Below are 20,000 nucleotides of genomic sequence, written 5' to 3'. Positions count from 1 at the left end.
GTTCGGTTCTGGTGACTCACAGGTTACAGGAAATGCTTAGTACGGTGGAATTAAAAAAAATGAGAGCGGAGACCTCCACCCACGCGTTAATGAGTCTCATGTGTATGTGTGTGTATATATATATATAAAATCACGCTGCTTTGGATATAATTAGCTGCTTTCTTTGCATGTGGCTTGTTTATATATATATATTTTTTAACTGGTAATGTTTGCTCCATGATTGTATATACGAGTTTATGCTGCATTTAAAAGTATATGTTGGGAATATGTGTGAATACAAGTTTGTAATCAACAGATGAGCTTCCTGCCATGTCCTTGCTGAACATGTGTTAAGTGTGATAGCTGTTTTTTAGACTATGTGCTTGTGTGTGTGTGAGAGAGAGAGCGAGAGACAGTCGTATCACTATTTCCATCTCAAAAACTTCCACCTTCAGAAGAACTTTCATTTGCATAAATATTCACACACATAAATTCTCATCTTCTCTCGTAAACGCCCGCCCTCGTTACCCAGTTCATTCAGAGGGGATCATCATTATCATTATCATGGTCTCGTTAGCCTCCCCCACCCCAACCCCCCACAACACCCAACCCACCCCAAAAAACGCTGTCGTCTTCTTTTTTATTTCATCTCTTTCCCTCCTGCGGCTTTCTAGAGCTAGATTCACCTAGTACGACCTCCTCCGCCTTCCCGTCGGTGCTTCTTACTAGCAGCAGCTGCCCGCCGCAGGAACTACCTAGTACTAGCTATAGACCCACCCACCCCTTCCTTGCGCTAAAGTACTATAGTATACCTTCATTCAGTGCTACATTTACCTCCCCTTAAGCGCTACTGCTGCATCGCTGGCGCCTCCTCCGCCTTTATTCAGTCTAGCGCCACCTGAACGGCGCGTTTTTAGATCGTGTCGGTGTTTGGAGGACGTTTAGATACACTCCAGTGTTTGGTAACCGTTGGGACAGTATGGTTTGATTTACCAAACTGGTCGTTTGAGCGTGCGGGTTTGACACTCCCAAAATGGTGTAGTTTGGTTCGTATATAACTGTGTAGTTTGATAAATGATACCTCCTCACAGCGTATACTTTTGCCGGTGGTGTCAGACTATTCCCGCTAGTGAGAGTAAACGGGAACATAGGCCTAATTTCTAATTCTCACCCTCGGAGGACTCGACTCCCGCAGGAGGAGCAGCAGCCGACCGTGCGGAAAATAAGGGGTAAGTGAATGACAGAAGGTTCATTAAACGGAGTTTCTCCTTCTCTGTAAGGATCTCCATCGGTAGAAACTGATACTTGCTATCTCCACCACGAGTCTTAACGGGCACACGTGGGTCGTCAACCTTAACTTATGTCGAAATTATTACCCCCCCCCCCCTTCTCTCTCTCTCTCTCTCTCTCTCTCTCTCTCTCTCTCTCTCTCTCTCTCTCTCTCTCCTGTGCGCAACTTGATACGGGTGCGTGCGTGCTCACGGTTTCATAAGGAATAAGGTAATGTGCTAACGTTTTTGTATGTGAATGTATAGAGAGAGAGAGAGAGAGAGATTCGATCTCAAACAACCAAATGAGAAGCATGACAGTCATGAGGTACAGTCACCGCCATGTGTGTATGTGTTTGTGTGTTCGTGCATGCGCTTGCGTCCATGTACCTGGTAAGTAGGCCATCAGGAAGAGAAGACAAAAACTTACGAGAGAGAGAAAGGGAATATTTTACATGCCACTCGCCCACCAGAAACCGTTGGGGCAGAGACACACCTGTGTTTATTTAATTGCTTCATTTCACGGGTTTACTGGAGTCCCTCTTTAAAAGCAGGTAGTTTTGTAATTAAATAAGATTGCTTTAAAATTACACTATTAGCGGTGTACTTCCTGTTATGACTGAAAGAGTAGATGGAAAATGTAACTGTATTTTGAAATGGTTGGGGGTTTGCGTACTATATATATATATATATATATATATATATATATATATATATATATATATATATATTTGCACATATATATATATTATATATATATATATATATATATATATATATATATTGTGTGTGTGTGTGATAACTTCGCAAATGTCAAGAAGCAATATTCTCTCTCTCTTCTCTCTCTCTCTCTCGCTCTCTCTCCCTCTCCTCCCATCTCACACACACACACACACAAGCTGGTAGGAACATACATAAGGTATAGGTTAAGAGAAAGGCAATAATGCAGAGAGAAAGAGAGAGACTATTGCAGAAACAAAAGAGAGATAGTTAGACAGATGTGGTAACAAAGGAGAGAGAGGGGAAACCTGTGATTGTGTATTTTTTGTGTAAAAAATAAGTGAAATTGTCAGCGTTTAGTTGTTTGAGCATTGGATGAAATTCATAGAGAGAGAGAGAGAGGCATATGAGTCTCTCCCAAAGTGAGGGATTATACCAGTGACCTCAGCAGATTTTGACAGTCAGACGGACAGACGCGTGTCGGCGCGCGCATAATACGTATATGTCCCTGAAGTGCCAGGGAGTTGCAGAGCTAACAATCAGTATTATCTTTACGTTGTGAGTTACTTCAAGGACGAAGATGTAAGGAATGAATTAAAATCTTTGGTGAATATATACTATGTATATATATATATATATATATATATAATATATATATATATATATGTGTGTGTGTGTGTGTGTGGTGTGTGTGTGTGTGTGTATGTATGCATATACATAGGAATGTTTAATATATCTATATAATTTATATGTATGGTTTATTATGTATAATTGTTTATAAATACATAAACATATATGTATCATATATATAGATATATATATATGTATATGTATTTATAAACAAATATACATATAAATAAATAAATATATTACACATACCTATGTATATGCATACATACACATTGGTATGTGTAATATTATTATATGATTTATATGTATGTTTAAATGTATATTTGTTTATAATACATATCCATATATGCATCATATATATATATATATATATATATATATATATATATATATATATATAATATATATGAAAGGAGAAAGCAGGCGAGTCAGCCAAAGTGATAAAATGCACAGGGAGCAGGAGCAGGAACAAACATGGCGAAGTATTTTACACTTTATTCCGATGCGTTTCGCATTCAGCAGAATGCATCTTCAGGGTCTGTATAATAAATAATGACTAATTTAAATTAAATTGATTTGAAAATAGTCTAAAAATTATTTACAAACTAGTTAAAATGAAAACCGAAACTTCACACATAGATAAAAAAAAATACACTAACAATTGATAAAACAACACGAGAAGTTAAAAGCACATACGTTAGTTAAAAGTTCAGATGGAAAGTTAAAACAAAAAACTAAATAAATAAATTAGTAAAATACAAAGTTAAAAAATATTTGAGGATGCACTGGGGGCCGACCTACCATGGTAAGAGATAAATAAAAACTAAAAGAATGTACACAGAAACACAGGCTTAAGAAAGAAACAAGGGGGTGGAGGTGGTCTGGTTGTTCAACTGCGGAACAAGTTTAATAAAAAGGCTCTCCAGGATCAACAGTTCATTTGGGCTGGAGGTTTGACCAACAATAATAAAATCCTCATATTTAATATTAACTTTACATTTTTTGGTATGTTCACGTATACTGGACTGTTCGGGATTTGATATTGAACATCCAGTACGGAAACTAACTCCCTTGTGGCAGTCTATGCGAACCCTCATCATCCTCTGAGAAGAACCCACGTAAGTTCCCAGACTACATCTGGGACAAGAATATTTGTACACTATACCAGAGGACATGGGGGGGCATAAACGATCTTTAAATTTAAACATGGATCCAATTGTTAGTGGATTGACCGGAATGAGTTTTACCTTTAATGTGCCAAAGTATTTTTTTACGATTTTTGTAAATTCGGTCCTAAAGGAATCATCGTGTAAATATGGGAATCGGGCATAAAAAGGAAGCTTTGGAACATTAATTTCATTGGTGTTGGTGCAAAACTCTTTATTAAGGACCCTGTAAATAATTCTGTTGACGAGCTTGGTGGGAAAGCAGTTATCGTTAAAATATGCTAAAAGAAGGGCAATTTCTTTATGAAATACGTGCCAGTTAGACGTAAGGGAGACGGCTCTAAATACAAGGGTAAAAATTGAGTTAGATTTAAAATTACTAAAACAAAAGCTATGAAAATTCGTTCCCAAACCTGTAAATGTCTTTTTCCTAAAAATTGTAGTGTTAAACTTACTGTTTTCGCGAAATACTTCTACATCTAAAAACGGAAGACGGTCGTTCATTGAAAGTGAAATGAACGACCGTCTTCCGTTTTTAGATGTAGAAGTATTTCGTGAAAACAGTAAGTTTTTACTCATTTATTTATTTCGTTTTTTGTTTTAACTTTCCATCTGAACTTTTAACTAACGTATGTGCTTTTAACTTCTCGTGTTGTTTTATCAATTGTTAGTGTATTTTTTTTATCTATGTGTGAAGTTTCGGTTTTCATTTGAACTAGTTTGTAAATAATTTTTAGACTATTTTCAAATCAATTTAATCTATATTAGTCATTATTTATTATACAGACCCTGAAGATGCATTCTGCCGAATGCGAAACGCGTCGGAATAAAGTGTAAAATACTTCGCCATGTTTGTTCCTGCCCCTGCTCCCTATGCATTTTATATATATATATATATATATATATATATATATATATATATATATATATATATATGTGTGTGTGTGTGTGTGTGTGTGTGTGTTTAGAAGTATATGCATATATGTCGGTTTATAAATATATGTATGCATAATCATATACATATATATAATATATATTTTGACATATTTCAAATAATCTAAGATGCCTTAAACACATTAATATTTTGCATCTAACCATTTCTGTACTTTTATCCTTAAAAGTGTCCTACTTCATTATTATTATTATTATTATTATTATTATTATTATTATTATTATTATTATTATTATTATTATTATTATTATTATTATTATTTTAACGTGTTTTTGTTTTTATTTTTTTCTTTCCCACCAAGCAACGAAAGTGATTATATACTTTAATGACTCGAAATATGATTAATCACTTATGCATTATATAGGTATGACCTAATTATCAATTACGTTAATGATAAACTCACTCTTGGTAATTACTTCGCCCAAATAATTACTTACGCGTTTCGCTCATTAGAGATAATTGTGAATCAGAAATTATCAAGCATACGCGGTACCCATCTCCCCCCCCCCCCACCCCCGTCTCTCTCTCTCTCTCTCTCTCTCTCTCTCTCTCTCTCTCTCTCTCTCTCTCTCTCTCTCTCAAACACACACACACACACACACACAAACAAACTAGTAACTCGAGGACCATGGGCATAGTCTCCTTATACGAATTATCAATAACAATTTTATGTCAGACTTATGTGCTGACTTAGCAATAATATTTATAATTCCTTTGTTTAGAGCTACAAATATTCTCCCCCACGTGTGAACTGTTTCTCAAACATTAACATCAAAATATGTTTCAGCAGACTACAATGAACATACTGGCAGGAAAGCCCAACTTAAGATATGCGCGTGAATGAGCACTTACATGGGAATGATTTCAACACTATCCAGTGGGTACTGTCAGCCCTATGAAATGTAGAGGAGCAGTTGCTGTCCTTGGGGCATTATAGTGCATTCCTTCCTTCCTTTAACTTTTCTCCACCAGACTTTATGCCGTATAGGATGACATTATGTTAGGAAATAGAAGGATCTGTTTAATCCCACAAAGAAGTCCTAACTGGCCTTCTTTAATCCTGCGCCGTTTAAAGTTACATGTTTGCTACAGGATATTTAGCCTCGTCCTTCATCCTTATAGGTCAGTAGTTGAAAGATACACTTGTAAACCAACGGAATATGTTGTAAGTAGGTGGTCTCGGTGACATTATTTCATTGTAGATTCATTTTTGTTGGGACAAAACTGTTTTGAGATCAGCCAGAGGCCACGCCCCTTCATATGATAAAGTTGCCAAATGCTTTAAGATGAAAAACGTTCCGTACTGTTTAATGATGTCAGTGTACAAAATCTTGACAGCTATAGCTGTATTTCTATTCTGCTAAAGTGTTTGTTGTGGTATTTTGTCACTGGTTAAAAGAAGGAGAGAAAGACTACTGCCACCCTGAAAATAATCCAATACAATTGTCAGAAAATACAAGGCAACCCTTCCCTAATGAGGAGGCGTGGCCTGTAACCAGAGTTGAAACAAAAGTATCCTGAATGCGCGAATCTAGCTACAAAACTGCCATCTTAAAAGACATGGCCAAATATTTGTTTTACGGGAGTGGGAGGGTTTCTGATGCATCATCCTCAGAAACGTCACATCACCAAGAGAGAAACATCGTGTCATTGCGGAGATTTGAAACAGTGTTTGCTTTTTCTATCATTTGCAAATCTAAACATTTGGGTGTGAGATTTGGACAACACTCAGGACCCTGGTGTGAATTTTTAGACGAAAACGTGTTTTCATAACTCTTTTGTTTGTGTGCTTTTGTGACGAAGGAATGAGATTTTCCTCAACTTTTGACGAATGTTCTCATGTCCATGAAATGTGTGTATTTTATGTGTGAGTCCTTGGCTCAAAGTGATAGGTCAGTCTCTAGAGTTCTGTGCTTTGCAGGCAACACTAATCTAACCTAAGCTAAACCTGAACCTAACCTATCCTTATTTACACAGTAAGAATGTAAATGGTTCCACACCCAAATGCTCTTTCATCATCAACCTATGGAATTTTCCATTTACCCAATTTACTTTCATTGAGGTCTATTCAGAATTTTCATAACTTCAATTTTTTTTTCCTGAAATATTAATTGTGTCCTTGTTGACTTGGGCAATAAATTGGGTACATATTCAAGGCTTTAACATTGGTAAGAGGTTCAGGACTGACTGTATGTATGTATGTATGTATGTATGTATGTATGTATATATATACCTTATATATTATAATAATATATAGTATATATATATATATATATATATATATATATATATAATATATTATATATATTAAATTATCCTGCAGTACTGACCTCGCTTATATTACCACTAATTTTACAAAATGAGCAAACTTGAAATAAATGGTAAAAAATACCCAAAAATAATTTTTTAAATACACAAAACTGGAAAAATTATAAAACATACACAAAAGTTATAATAAATAAACATTGAAAAATAATATAAAAAAATTCAAATAATTCACACACAGTAAAACCTATTATTTCTTTCCTCAGTGACCTACGATGAACACGTCGCCTTACATAAGCCCCCTGCCCAGTCCGAGGTCACCAACTAGCCCAATCAGTCCGGTCAGTCCAGGTCGCCACGTGAAGGTCAAGAAGAATCCGGTAAGTGGGAAAGTTAGGTCAAAGATCAAGGTCTTAACTATAACCAGACTACTGAGCTGATGAACAGCTCTCCTAGGGCTGGCCCAAAGGATTAGATATTTTCACGTGGATAGGAGCCAATTGGTTACATAGCAACGGGGCCTACAGCTTATTGTGGGATCCGAACCACATCCAGAAATGAATTTTTATCACCAGAAATACATTCCTCTGATTCTGCGATGGCAGGGCTGGGAGATCTGTAGTCGAGCATGTTACCGACTCATCCAACGAGGATCTGTGTCAGGTCTTAGGAGTGGTTGCTGATTATGGGAAACCAGAAGCCGGGAGAGATTTCCGAACCTTGGGATTTAGTAGACCGTTCTCCCTAGAATCTGAAGTCTCAGAATTGCTTCATCAGAATTATCTCTTTATTTCCAATTTTTCTGGTTCATATAGTGCTCCCTCATACGAGAGGCAGGGATCTTTTTTTATTTTATTTCTAAGGCCTTCACTTAGATAAAGTCGTCATTTGGAAGTGTTGCCAGATGGCGGTCTAAATTAAAGTCTTACACAGGAGGTAAATTGGATTTTTGTCATTTTTGTCACTTATGTATCAGTGAATTTGTCCTATTAACATATATTAATCGCCAAATATTGTTTAGATATCGAATTCACTACGCTGTGAGAATAAGTCTGCCTAAGGTTCGACTCCTGTCTGGGACGAAGCACTTTCCAATTATTATAATTCCCCTTGGGTGTAAGTCATTCCCGAAGTATGGTGAATCGGATATATAATATTAAGTAATAACTGTTGCTTAATACTAGTAAACAATAGATAATATATCACATAAAACCCCCAATTTCTCTGACCCTCCCACGATTGACAGCTGTCATCAATCATGGACCGATAACAATGGCCGGTAGCCTTTCGGTGATGACGTCATCAGACAGACACGTGTATGTGTGTGTGACCTCTCGTGACCTCTGGGTGACGTCATGGCTTGCTGCGCCTTCAGCCAGCCACTCCTTCTTGACCCTGGTCTGGTTTGGGTATTGTTCAGAATTCCTTCAAGGTCAACAGATGTTTGTATGTATGAGTATATATATATATATCTTATATATATCTATTAATATTAGTATCTTATAAATATTTATTTCTAAAAATTAGTAATAATTTATTAAAAATTAAATATATATAGATATATATATATATATCATATATATATATATATATATATATATTATTCATTGGATAGAAGGGCTATTTCATTGTTAACAATAAAAAAGCCATCCTATTCAATGAATGTTTTAGCCGTGAAAAATTGTCCCCTAAAAGTGTGTTTGTGTATGTATATATATATATATATATATATATATATATATATATATATATATATATATAATAAATAAGCGAATACCAAAGGAAAATGATAGGCGAGAAATCCAAGCGCATAGTAAAGACGAAAGCGCTTAGATTTCTGCCTATCATTCCCTGTGGTATTTTTACATACATACATACATACATACATATATATATATATATATAATATATATATATATATATATATATTCATTGGATAGAAGGGCTATTTCATTGTTAACATGAAAAAGCCATCCTATTCAATGAATGTTGTAGCCGTGAAAAATTGTGCCCTAATAGTGTATATTATATATATATATATATATATATATATATATATATATATATATATATATATATATATATATATATATATACACTATTAGGGCACAATTTTTCACGGCTACAACATTCATTGAATAGGATGGCTTTTTCATTGTTAACAATGAAATAGCCCTTCTATCCAATGAATATATATATATATATATATATATATATATATATATATATGTATGTATGTATGTATGTATGTAAATACCACAGGGAATGATAGGCAGAAATCTAAGCGCTTTCGTCTTTACTAAGCGCTTGGATTTCTGCCTATCATTTTCCTTTGGTATTCGCTTATTAATGAAGTCACGGCATCTACTGTGAATTTTTAAAGCATATATATATATATATATATATATATTATATATATATATATATATATATATATATATATTATATTATATACATCTCCAGTATTTCACCACAATTTGTCTCAAGGACAATAACACAATGCAATGCTGTTGTATCTCATTATCACAATTACATTCGTATTAAAAAACGTTTTAATAATAATAATAATGATAATAATAATAATAATAATAATAATAATAATAATATAGCTGTTTCAAAGTCATAGGAAATAAACCTAAGACAACTGAAATCGTTATATGTCCTTAGGAAACCTGATATATATACCAGCTACATGCTGATGAGAAAAAGACAATAAGAAGAATTGAGAAGATTCTATATAAATCAAATGCCGTTGAAACAGCTATGTGTAATATTCAATGCTACTGCCCTCAGAGAAGGCCTCCTTCCTAATAATAATAATAATAATAATAATAATAATAATTCTTATGCATCTGTAAAATCACTTGACATCTATTGTCGTCGACGGCGAAACACCTGTTACTTTCTGCATCTCAAGCGGAGTTCCTCAAGGCTCTCTTTACAGCCCCACTCTATTCACATCGTATCGATTGTCTCTCTAATCCTGTTTCATTGTTTCCATTGTCACTTATCTTCTCTTCGCACTTTCTTCTCCTATCAACAAGTAGCAAACAGCGAGAGAGAGAGAGAAAAAGAAAGAGAGAGAGAAAGAAAATAGCAAATTGAGAGAGAATGAGAGTGAGAAAGATAGAGAGCGAGAGAAAGAGACTGGCAAAAGGGAAAGAGCGACAGAGAAAAAGAGAGAAAGAGAGAGACTGGCAAATAGAGAGAGAATGAGAGTGAGAAAGATTTATATATATATATATATATATATATATCTATATATATATATATATATATATATATATAATATATATCGTGACTAAGTGGCCTAGAGTATCTGGGTCTGGACACCATTAATACTTGGTGCACGAAGTAGCCAAAGAACTGTGTCTGGACACCATTAATATTTGTTAACCCAAATTGCCAAGTATCTGGTTATTTCACTTACCATTTGTACTTGTTAGCACAAGAGACCCTTTTATTCCTGGGTCTGGGGCACCCTTTGTACTTAGGGCACAGTTGGTTCAAGTACCTGTTTATTACTTACCTCACTACAGCCAGACACCTGACCCTTCATCACAAATACTAAACGACTGAATACTCTAAAGGTAATAGTGATCCCTTATAGAACTGAACACTCAAGAAAACAATCAGTTTAAGTTCATTAAAATAGATGTGAGGTAATCTTAATTAAAGGGCATCACTCCTTCTACAATGTCAAATCTAAGTACGTATTTCCTGATTCTGATTTATTTGTGGGAAACGGCACAATTACCACTCTATATTTCTACCTAAACAAAATAAAATATAATACGGGTGGGGAACCAAAAAAAAATTAAATGCTCATATAAATTTTAAATATAAAAATTTTATTTCTAAATTCAAAATTTATAAGTGAAATTCATAATCTCAGGGAAATTGTTATTACTTGCAAACAAAAGTTTAATTAATTCTTGTTTACGTTAATTAATTCTTGAATTAGGTAATTATTAAGCAAAATTAAATCAAAGTTTATCAAGAAAATTAATTAAATTAAATAATAAAGCAATAATTAAATTTGAAATGAAATTTAATTAAATACAAATTAATTTGCAAGTGTTAGATTCAAACAATTACACAATAGAATATTATTCAAACTAATTAAACAAAATAAAGACAATGCAAAAAAAACAAACATAATGCATAATATGAAAACAATTAAAGCATTGACAGTACAAACATTAAACGTATAAAAATGGATATGTCAAAAGAACAAAGCAAAAGAAAAATGTATTGAAAATGATAATTTTATCCAATGGTAAAATAAAACCTCGAAGTGCACTTCAAAACATTTGTAAAATACCTGTATACGCAGCTGCAGCTTAAAGGCCTGTTACACACTTTTAAACTTTCGTGGGCGCCTTCACAAAACTAATAGAAATAATACTATGTTCAGATTCCACAAAAAACACACATTTTACTAAGAATTATAAGAGTGACCAATACAAATGTGAGTTACATTACGTTAATGAAACAGTCTCACGAAAGAGCGAGCGCGCGCGCGCGAGAGAGAGAGAGAGAGAGAGAGAGAGGAGAGAGAGAGAGATCCTATCCCTCACGCCAGTGGCTAGGTCTCGGAATCGAATGACTCGTTCTCTGTCCCCGTAAGCGTGTATGGCATATGGGGCGATTAGCATCTAGTTCAAGAAGAAAACATATTACGTCATCTCTCTACGTTACACATGAATAACATCATTGTAGGGAAGGTTCTCAAAGCTCAATGCGGCCTGGGAGGTCCCTGCACGTGTTAGCGCCGATAAAGAAATCAACTGGGTCAGGCCTTCTCGAGATGGGTAGGAATGAACAAGGTCCTCTTGTTCAGTTACAGGCCAGATTGGAAGTACCAAAAATTTAGCTTAGGTAAGGTTTTCTGAAGAAGTGAAAAACAACCCTCTCCAGAGGCTTAAATATAAGCGCTTACTCTTTCTCTCTGTCTTACGTATGTTTCAAAATGGAAGGTTACTCTACTTAACACATGTTATCTTTAAATTTGGGAATCTGAACACAAAAACATACATTTCACAACATTATACACAGTGTCTGAGGTGAATTAATCATATTACCAAAATTATAATTGCTTTGCAAAACTTACATTATAAGATTCCTCGAGGCCCCTAGAAGATTAGTTATTCCGGGGTTGAATCCAACGATTCACAACGGGATAAATAATCGGCAACTACATTGTTCTTACCAGATATGTGCTCAACTTCAAATTATACTGTTGCAAGCACAAAGACCACCTGGTCCGTCTTTGATTATGGTTTTTCATCCGCTGTATAAATGACAGGGGATTGTGATCAGACAACACTAAAACTTCTTCATTCCCAGGTCTGTTCACATACACTTCAAACTTTTTCAATGCTGTGATTAAGGCTAGAGTTTCCTTTTCAATAGTTGCATAGTTTTTCTGATGCTTTTTCAGTTTCGAAGACAAGAAACGCACAGGGTGTAGAAGGTTATTTTCATCTTCTTGAAGTAGAACAGCTCCAATTCCACAATCAGAGGCATCAACTTGTATCACAAATTTCTTATTAAAGTCTGGAGCTTGAAGCACTGGTCTTGAAGTTAAAATGGCTTTTACCTTCTCAAAGGATTCTTGACATTCTGGAGTCCAAACAAACTTAGCTTTGGGACTAGTTAAGTCTGTCAAATGAGCTACTACGGCTGAGAAATTTGGACAGAAACGACGATAGAATCCAGCCATGCCCAAAAATCTTTGTAGCTGCTTCCTAGTAGTAGAGGGGGGGGTAGCCTTACGGATACCTTCTACATTAGCATTCACCGGAGCGAGAAGGCCTTTCCCAACTTCAAACCCAAGGTACTGAGTCGCCTTCCCAAACTCACTCTTCTCTAGGTTGACTGTTAGTTCTGCTCTTGTAGTTTCTTGAAAACTTTCTTCAGGATCTGCAGATGTTTTTCCCATGTTGTAGAGTAAATGACGATGTCATCAAGGTATACACCTACTCCTTCTATAGATCCTAGCAGTTGATCCATCACTCGTTGAAATGTGGCTGGTGCATTCATCAGACCAAATGGCAGTACAGTATACTGATACAATCCAAAAGGAGTAATAAAAGCTGACAGCAACTTTGCATTTTCATCTAAGGGTATCTGATAATATCCCTTCAATAAGTCTATCTTGGAAACAAACTTGGCTTGCCCAATATTATCAAGTAACTGATCTATAAGAGGCAAGGGATAATTGTCAGCCATACTAATGGAATTCAGTTTCTTATAATCGGTACACATCCTAAAGGAGCCATCAGGTTTCTTCACTAACACACATGGAGAACTGAAGTGACTTGAACTTAGTTCTGCTAATCCATTTGGCAGCAAATACTGAACTTCTTTCTTCAGAACATCTCAATGATAAGGTGATAAGCAATAAACTCTTTGCTTGAATGATTTTCCATCTTCTTGGATCTTGATTTCATGTTTGGTCAGATTAGTACATCTGGGTACATCTGCAAAAATCTCTGTGAAGCTTCTAATCACTTCACTCAATTCCTCACCTTGTTAAATTTTTCAAAATTGAAGAATTATTCATCTTGCTTTCAGCTCCCAATTCATAGCCATCATCATCTTCTGTAGATGAAGTTTTCAGTATTATTGACACAGTTTCATTTCTAGTTTCTGAGAAGTAAGGTTTCAAGAGGTTCACATGTATCATCCTCTGTCGTTTTCTTCTTTCTGGTGTTTCAATTACATAAGTTCTATCACTTAACTTCTCAGTTATCCTGTAGGGATCATGAAATTTATTGGTAAGGGGAAATCTCTTGACTGGCAGAAACACTAACACTTGTTGACCAACATTAAACATTTTCTCTTGACTCATTTTCAGATTTTCTAAAGAGAATTTTCTAATCTCTTCCAACCTTTTCCTTAAGTTCTTGACATACTCTCCTTGGATTTCCTCTTTATTTCCTACCCAATTTTCTGCAAGAATCATCAAAGGTCCTCTCACTTCTCTTCCAAAATTCATCTCATTGGGTGAACATCCCATGCTTTCTTGATAAGCATTCCTAACTTCAAATAACATTAAGGGTAAACCAACATCCCATTCTCTTCCTGACTCAAAACAATACTTTGTCAGCATACTTTTCAATGTCTGATGGAACCTTTCCAAGGCTCCTTGAGTTTCTGGATGATAAGCAGTTGATAACTGTTGTTTCACCCCTAATAAGTTCATCACATCCTGGAATAACTTGGAAGTAAAGTTCGTTCCTCTATCACTTTGTACAATTTCTGGTATACCAAACTTGGAGAAAAACTCCACTAGTTTCCCAGCAACTATCTTGGCAGATATTTTTCTAACAGGGATCGCCTCAGGATATCTGGTAACAGGACACATTAATGTTAACAGATATTCATTTCCTTTCTTTGTCTTTGTAAGTGGTCCAACCATATCTATAATCACCTTGTTAAAGGGTTCTCCTCTAACTTCTATAGGTTGTAGGGGGGCTTTCTGAACGGTTTCATTAGGTTTTCCAGCTATCTGGCAGGTATGAAACTCTCGGCAGAACCTGCTAACAACTTTATGAAGTCCAGGCCAGAAAAAATATCTCATGATCTTCTCCACACTCTTCCTGATTCCCATATGTCCAGATTCAAGAGCTACTGCCACCACTTGCTTTCTCAATGGACATGGAATCAAAATCTGATGATATTTGCCCTATTCAGCATTTCCGGGTATATCTGAAGGTCTATACCTCCTCATCAGCAAACCTTCCTTCAGATAATAACAGGTAGGAGTTTGTTGCATCTCTTCCTGATCAACAACTCTGAAGAACAAATCAGCTAACGATGCATCCTTCTTCTGCAAGTCCATTAGCTTCTCTCTTGTTGCCTGTCCAACTTCAAGGGTTGAACTATCAATATCTGCTACCTCAGCTACTGTAGTTTCACTATCTTCAGGAACACTTTGACTACTCAGAGTCTCTTCAGGAACAACAGATTCTTCATTTCTTGGGAAATCCTTTCTCGGTCAGCTCCACGGGAAGCATCATTCCCCTGGAACAATTGTTCTAAGTTCAAAGATCCTTCACTTGATCCATCTTGGGTGTGCAAATCCTCAGTTTCTTCACTACAGTCGTAATCCTCCTCATACTCCTGGTAGTTACACAACTAGGGAATAGGTGGGGGTTATTCTTCTCCAATTCTACCGTAGGACTAATCCTCAATGGTTTGTCGGTCACTACAGGACAAGGAACAAATGGAACACCACCAACTTCATTTCCCAACAGAACATATACACCTTCCACAGCCAGTGAGTCCTTCACAGCAAAATCAACACTCCCTGTCACCAATTCAATGGACAGGTGTAAGCGGCATATAGGAGTTACTTCCTCTCCTCCTATACCCTTCAAAATAACTGAATCTCCAGTGAGATTCTTCTCCAACATTGGGTGAGCACCACGTAACGCCACACTATGGTTGCTCCCTGTATCACGTAAAATCTTAACTGGTACCTGCATACTCTCTTCTTGAGTTGCCAGTGTACCCTCATAGATATATGGCTTAAAGGCCTCCACACTGCTCAGCCACTCACTGCTTGAAGTTACATTTCCACTGGTTGCTAAACACTCAGCTTGTTTAGTTTCAGTCTTCCCTGTAGTCGGATTCTTCCCCACATTGTTCTTAACAGTCTGTTTGACCTGGTCACCTCTTACTATTTGACCAACAGGCTTGGACTATTGATAATTCCAATAACACTCCTGACTGAAGTGTCCTGCTCTTCCACACTTAAAGCAGACAACATTAGGCTTTTGCAACTGTCTTGCAAAATTAGATGAGGATTTCACATTAGCTTGCTGAGGAGTATTATTACTTGTAGGTTTCCCATTTATAAAATTGTTCCTGAAACCTGGATGAGACTTAAAACCTGGGCGTTGTTGATTCTGGTACTTGACATTATAATTACACCTGCTACTAATTATATTGTAGTCTTCACTCAGTGTAGCAGCTTTGTCAAGTTTTTTAACCTCTCTCTCTCGCAAATAGGCTCTTATAAGCTCAGGAATACCTTTAAAATATTGCTCTAAAACAACTAACTCTTCTAACTCTTCTAACTCTTCAAAAGTTGTAACTTTAGCTGCCTCCACCCATATTTTAAAACACCTTCTCACTTTATAAGCACAATCCAAGAAAGTTACTTTTTCATCCTTTCTTAAGTTTCTGAATCTTTCACTGTAGTACTCTGGGGTCAACTGGTATACTTGTAGCACATTATGTTTAAGCACCTTGTAGTCTTTACACTGATCAGCTGTTAAGGCTAAATAAGTGCTTCTCCCTTTACCAATCAAGACACTTTGTAGCAAAACTGACCATTTATCTTCTGGCCATCCCATACCTGAAGCCACTTTCTCAAAGTGATCAAAGAACTCATCTGGAGCCTCTTCAGTAAACTTAGAGATTAACTTCTGCACTCTTACTACATCAAATGCAGGGTCTTGATTACCATGGTTAGGGTTAGACAGTGTTACAGGTAATGTGGATCTAGCTCTTATCAATTCCATCTCCCTTTCATGTCTTGCAATTTCTCTTTCCTCTTTTATCCTTTCTCTTTCATCTTCTGCTGCTTTTTCTTCTTCTCTTTCTCTTCTTTCTTGTTTTTCCCTATCTACTCTCTTTCAGCCTGCATTTTTAGCTTAATTAAACTTTCTTCTGCTTCTATGCATCTAAGTTCTAACTCTGCATCACTTTTCTCTTTCTTTTCTACTTGCTTATTTATAAGATCAGCCTGTGCTACATTCAACACTTCTTGAGCCAGTTCTAACTCATCATCATCAGTTATTCTACCAGAGTCTATCAATGCTTGCATGGCAATGCATTCGATTTCTTCTTTTACCATGCTACTAGACACATGACCACCACATGCTACTGCTAGAGCACGCCACTGTGCCTTAGTCAGAGTAGTTTCAGATAACACTTTGATGGAAGGGGCTGCTAAAAATTCCTGAGTATCAAATGGAGCCATTTTTCTCCAATACAATTCTTACAATAAAATGCAAAAACAAATATATGGTCACTCTTCTAACAAAATATATTCCTAATACCGCCAGTATAAGCTAGAGTGATAATGTGATTTGTTTTCCTCCCTGGTCTCTGGGGTCATTAGTACTTGGTACACAAAGTGCCAAATGTCCCGGGTCTGGGCACCATTAATACTTGTGACAAAGTGGCCTAGAGTATCTGGGTGTGGACACCCATTAATACTTGTGACGAAGTGGCCTAGAGTATCTGGGTGTGGACACCATTAATACTTGGTGCACGAAGTAGCCAAAGAACTGTGTCTGGACACCATTAATATTTGTTAACCCAAATTGCCAAGTATCTGGTTATTTCACTTACCATTTGTACTTGTTAGCACAAGAGACCCTTTTATTCCTGGGTCTGGGACACCCTTTGTACTTAGGGCAGTCAAGTACCTGTTTAAGTTGGTTCAAGTACCTGTTTATTACTTACCTCACTACAGCCAGACACCTGACCCTTCATCACAAATACTAAACGACTGAATACTCTAAAGGTAATAGTGATCCCTTATAGAACTGAACACTCAAGAAAACAATCAGTTTAAGTTCATTAAAATAGATGTGAGGTATAATCTTGATTAAAGGGCATCACTCCTTCTACAATGTCAAATCTAAGTATTTCCCTGATTCTGATTTATTTGTGGGAAACGGCACAATTACCACTCTATATTTCTACCTAAACAAAATAAAATATAATACTGGTGGGGAACCAAAAAAAAAAAAAAATGCTCGTATAAATTTTAAATATAAAAATTTTATTTCTAAATTCAAAATTTATAAGTGAAATTCACAATCTCAGGGAAATTGTTATTACTTGAAAACAAAAGTTTAATTAATTCTTGTTTACGTTAATTAATTCTTGAATTAATTATCAAGCAAAATTAAATCAAAGTTTATCAAGAAAATTAATTAAATTAAATCGTAAAGCAATAATTAAATTTGAAATGAAATTTAATTAAATACAAATTAATTTGCAAGTGTTAGATTAAAACAATTACACAATAGAATATTATTCAAACTAATTAAACAAAATAAAGACAACGCAAAAAAAAAATAATGCATAAAATGAAAACAATTAAAGCATTGACAGTACAAACATTAAGCATATAAAAATGGATATGTCAAAAGAACAAAGCAAAAGAAAAATGTATTGAAAATTATAATTTTATCCAATGGTAAAATAAAACCTCGAAGTGCACTTCAAAACATTTGTAAAATACCTGTATACGCAGCTGCAGCTTAAAGGCCTGTTACACACTTACACTTTTGTGGGCGCCTTCACAGAACTAATAGAAATAATACTATGTTCAGATTCCACAAACAACACATATTTTACTAAGACTTATAAGAGTGACCAATACAAATGTGAGTTTACAAATGTGAGTTCCATTACGTTAATGAAACAGTCTCGCGAAAGAGCGAGCACGAGAGAGAGAGCTTTGAGAAGAGAGAGAGAGAGAGAGAGAGAGATCCTATCCCTCACGCCAGCGGCTAGGTCTCAGAATTGAATGACTTGTTCACTATCCCCGTAAGCGTGTATGGCATATGGGGCGATTAGCATCTAGTTCAAGAAGAAAACATATTACGTCATCTCTCTACGTTAAACATGAATAACATCATTGTAGGGAAGGTTCTTGAAGCTCAATGCGGCCTGGGAGGTCCCTGCACATGTTAGCGCCGATAAAGAAATCAGCTGGGTCAGGCCTTCTCGAGATGGGTGGTAATGAACAAGGTCCTCTTGTTCAGTTACAGGCCAGATTGGAAGTACAAAAAAATTATCTTAGGTAAGGTTTTCTCAAGAAGTGAAAAACAACTTCTCCAGAGGCTTAAATATAAGCGCTTACTCTTTCTCTCTGTCTTACGTATGTTTCAAAATGGAAAGTTACTCTACTTAACACAAGTTATCTTTAAATTTGGGAATCTGAACACAAAAACATACATTTCACAACATTATACACAGTGTCTGAGGTGAATTAATCATATTACCAAAATTATAATTGCATTACAAAACTTACATTATAATAATATATAGATATATATATATATATATATATATATATATATATATATATATATATATATATATATATATATATATATTTATATATGTATATATAGAGAGAGAGAGAGAGAGAGAGAGAGAGACTGACAAATAGAGAGAATGAGAGTGAGAAAGATTGATAGAGAGAGAGAGAGACTGGCAAAAAGGGAAAGAGAGTGACTAGCAAATAGAAAGAGAATGAGATTGAGAAAGATAGATAGATAGAGAGAGAGAGAGACTGGCAAAAAGGGAAAGAGACAAACTGACAAATAGAGAGAAAATGAGAAAGGTAGATAGAGAGAAAGAGAGAGATTGGCAAAGAGGCAGATAGCGAGAAAAACAGAGAGAGGGACTGGCAAATAGAGAAAAATGAGAGTGAGAGAGATAGATAGAGAGAGAGAGGGAGAGAGACTGGCAAAAGGGAAAGAGCGGACAGAGAGAGAAAGAGAAGTTGTCGAATCTCGTACTACAGCAATTTCTTCTCCCGATGTTGACAATCTCGAAGAGGAGTGTTTCAATCAATTTGATTGAGAGGCCGCCCCCCCCCCCCCCTTTTTTTTTTATTTGATGCCAGACGCCGTCATTTACGCTCGAGTTCTTGCGTCAGGAGACGGCTGACGATTATGCTGACTTTAGTGCTGACTGCTGACGCTGAGTAAACATTTACGTATGTGTCAGTCATGATAAGGACACGTCAACATTATTTGACTGGTGGCTTTTTTTAAGGTGTGTTTCTCTCTCTCTCTCTCTCTCTCTCTCTCTCTCTCTCTCTCTCTCTCTCTATTTTACTATCACTTAATCTTTCTCTCTCTCTCCCTCTCTCTTCTCTTTTTTTCTCTGTCTCTATCTCTCTTTGTTTTTTTTCTTTTTTATTTTATTCTTTCATTATCAATAAATCTCTCTCTCTCTCTCTCTGTTCTACTTATT

General features: G+C 35.8%; 1 protein-coding gene across 1 annotated transcript in view; it reads left to right on the top strand.

Annotated features, from left to right (window-relative positions):
* Positions 1-20,000, top strand: part of LOC135209093 (septin-2-like) — a 47,569-nt gene that overhangs the window by 4,877 nt on the left and 22,692 nt on the right. The window contains 1 exon segment of the mRNA XM_064241688.1: positions 7,247-7,360. Within this exon segment, the coding sequence (XP_064097758.1) occupies positions 7,256-7,360 (105 nt within the window). The 5' untranslated portion in view covers positions 7,247-7,255.

This window comes from Macrobrachium nipponense, chromosome 37 (genome assembly GCF_015104395.2).
Source record: "Macrobrachium nipponense isolate FS-2020 chromosome 37, ASM1510439v2, whole genome shotgun sequence".
In the NCBI taxonomy this organism is placed as follows: Eukaryota; Metazoa; Arthropoda; class Malacostraca; order Decapoda; family Palaemonidae; genus Macrobrachium; species Macrobrachium nipponense.
The sequence above is the reverse complement of the archived record's forward strand: the minus strand, read 5'-3'. Positions and strand labels throughout refer to the sequence as shown.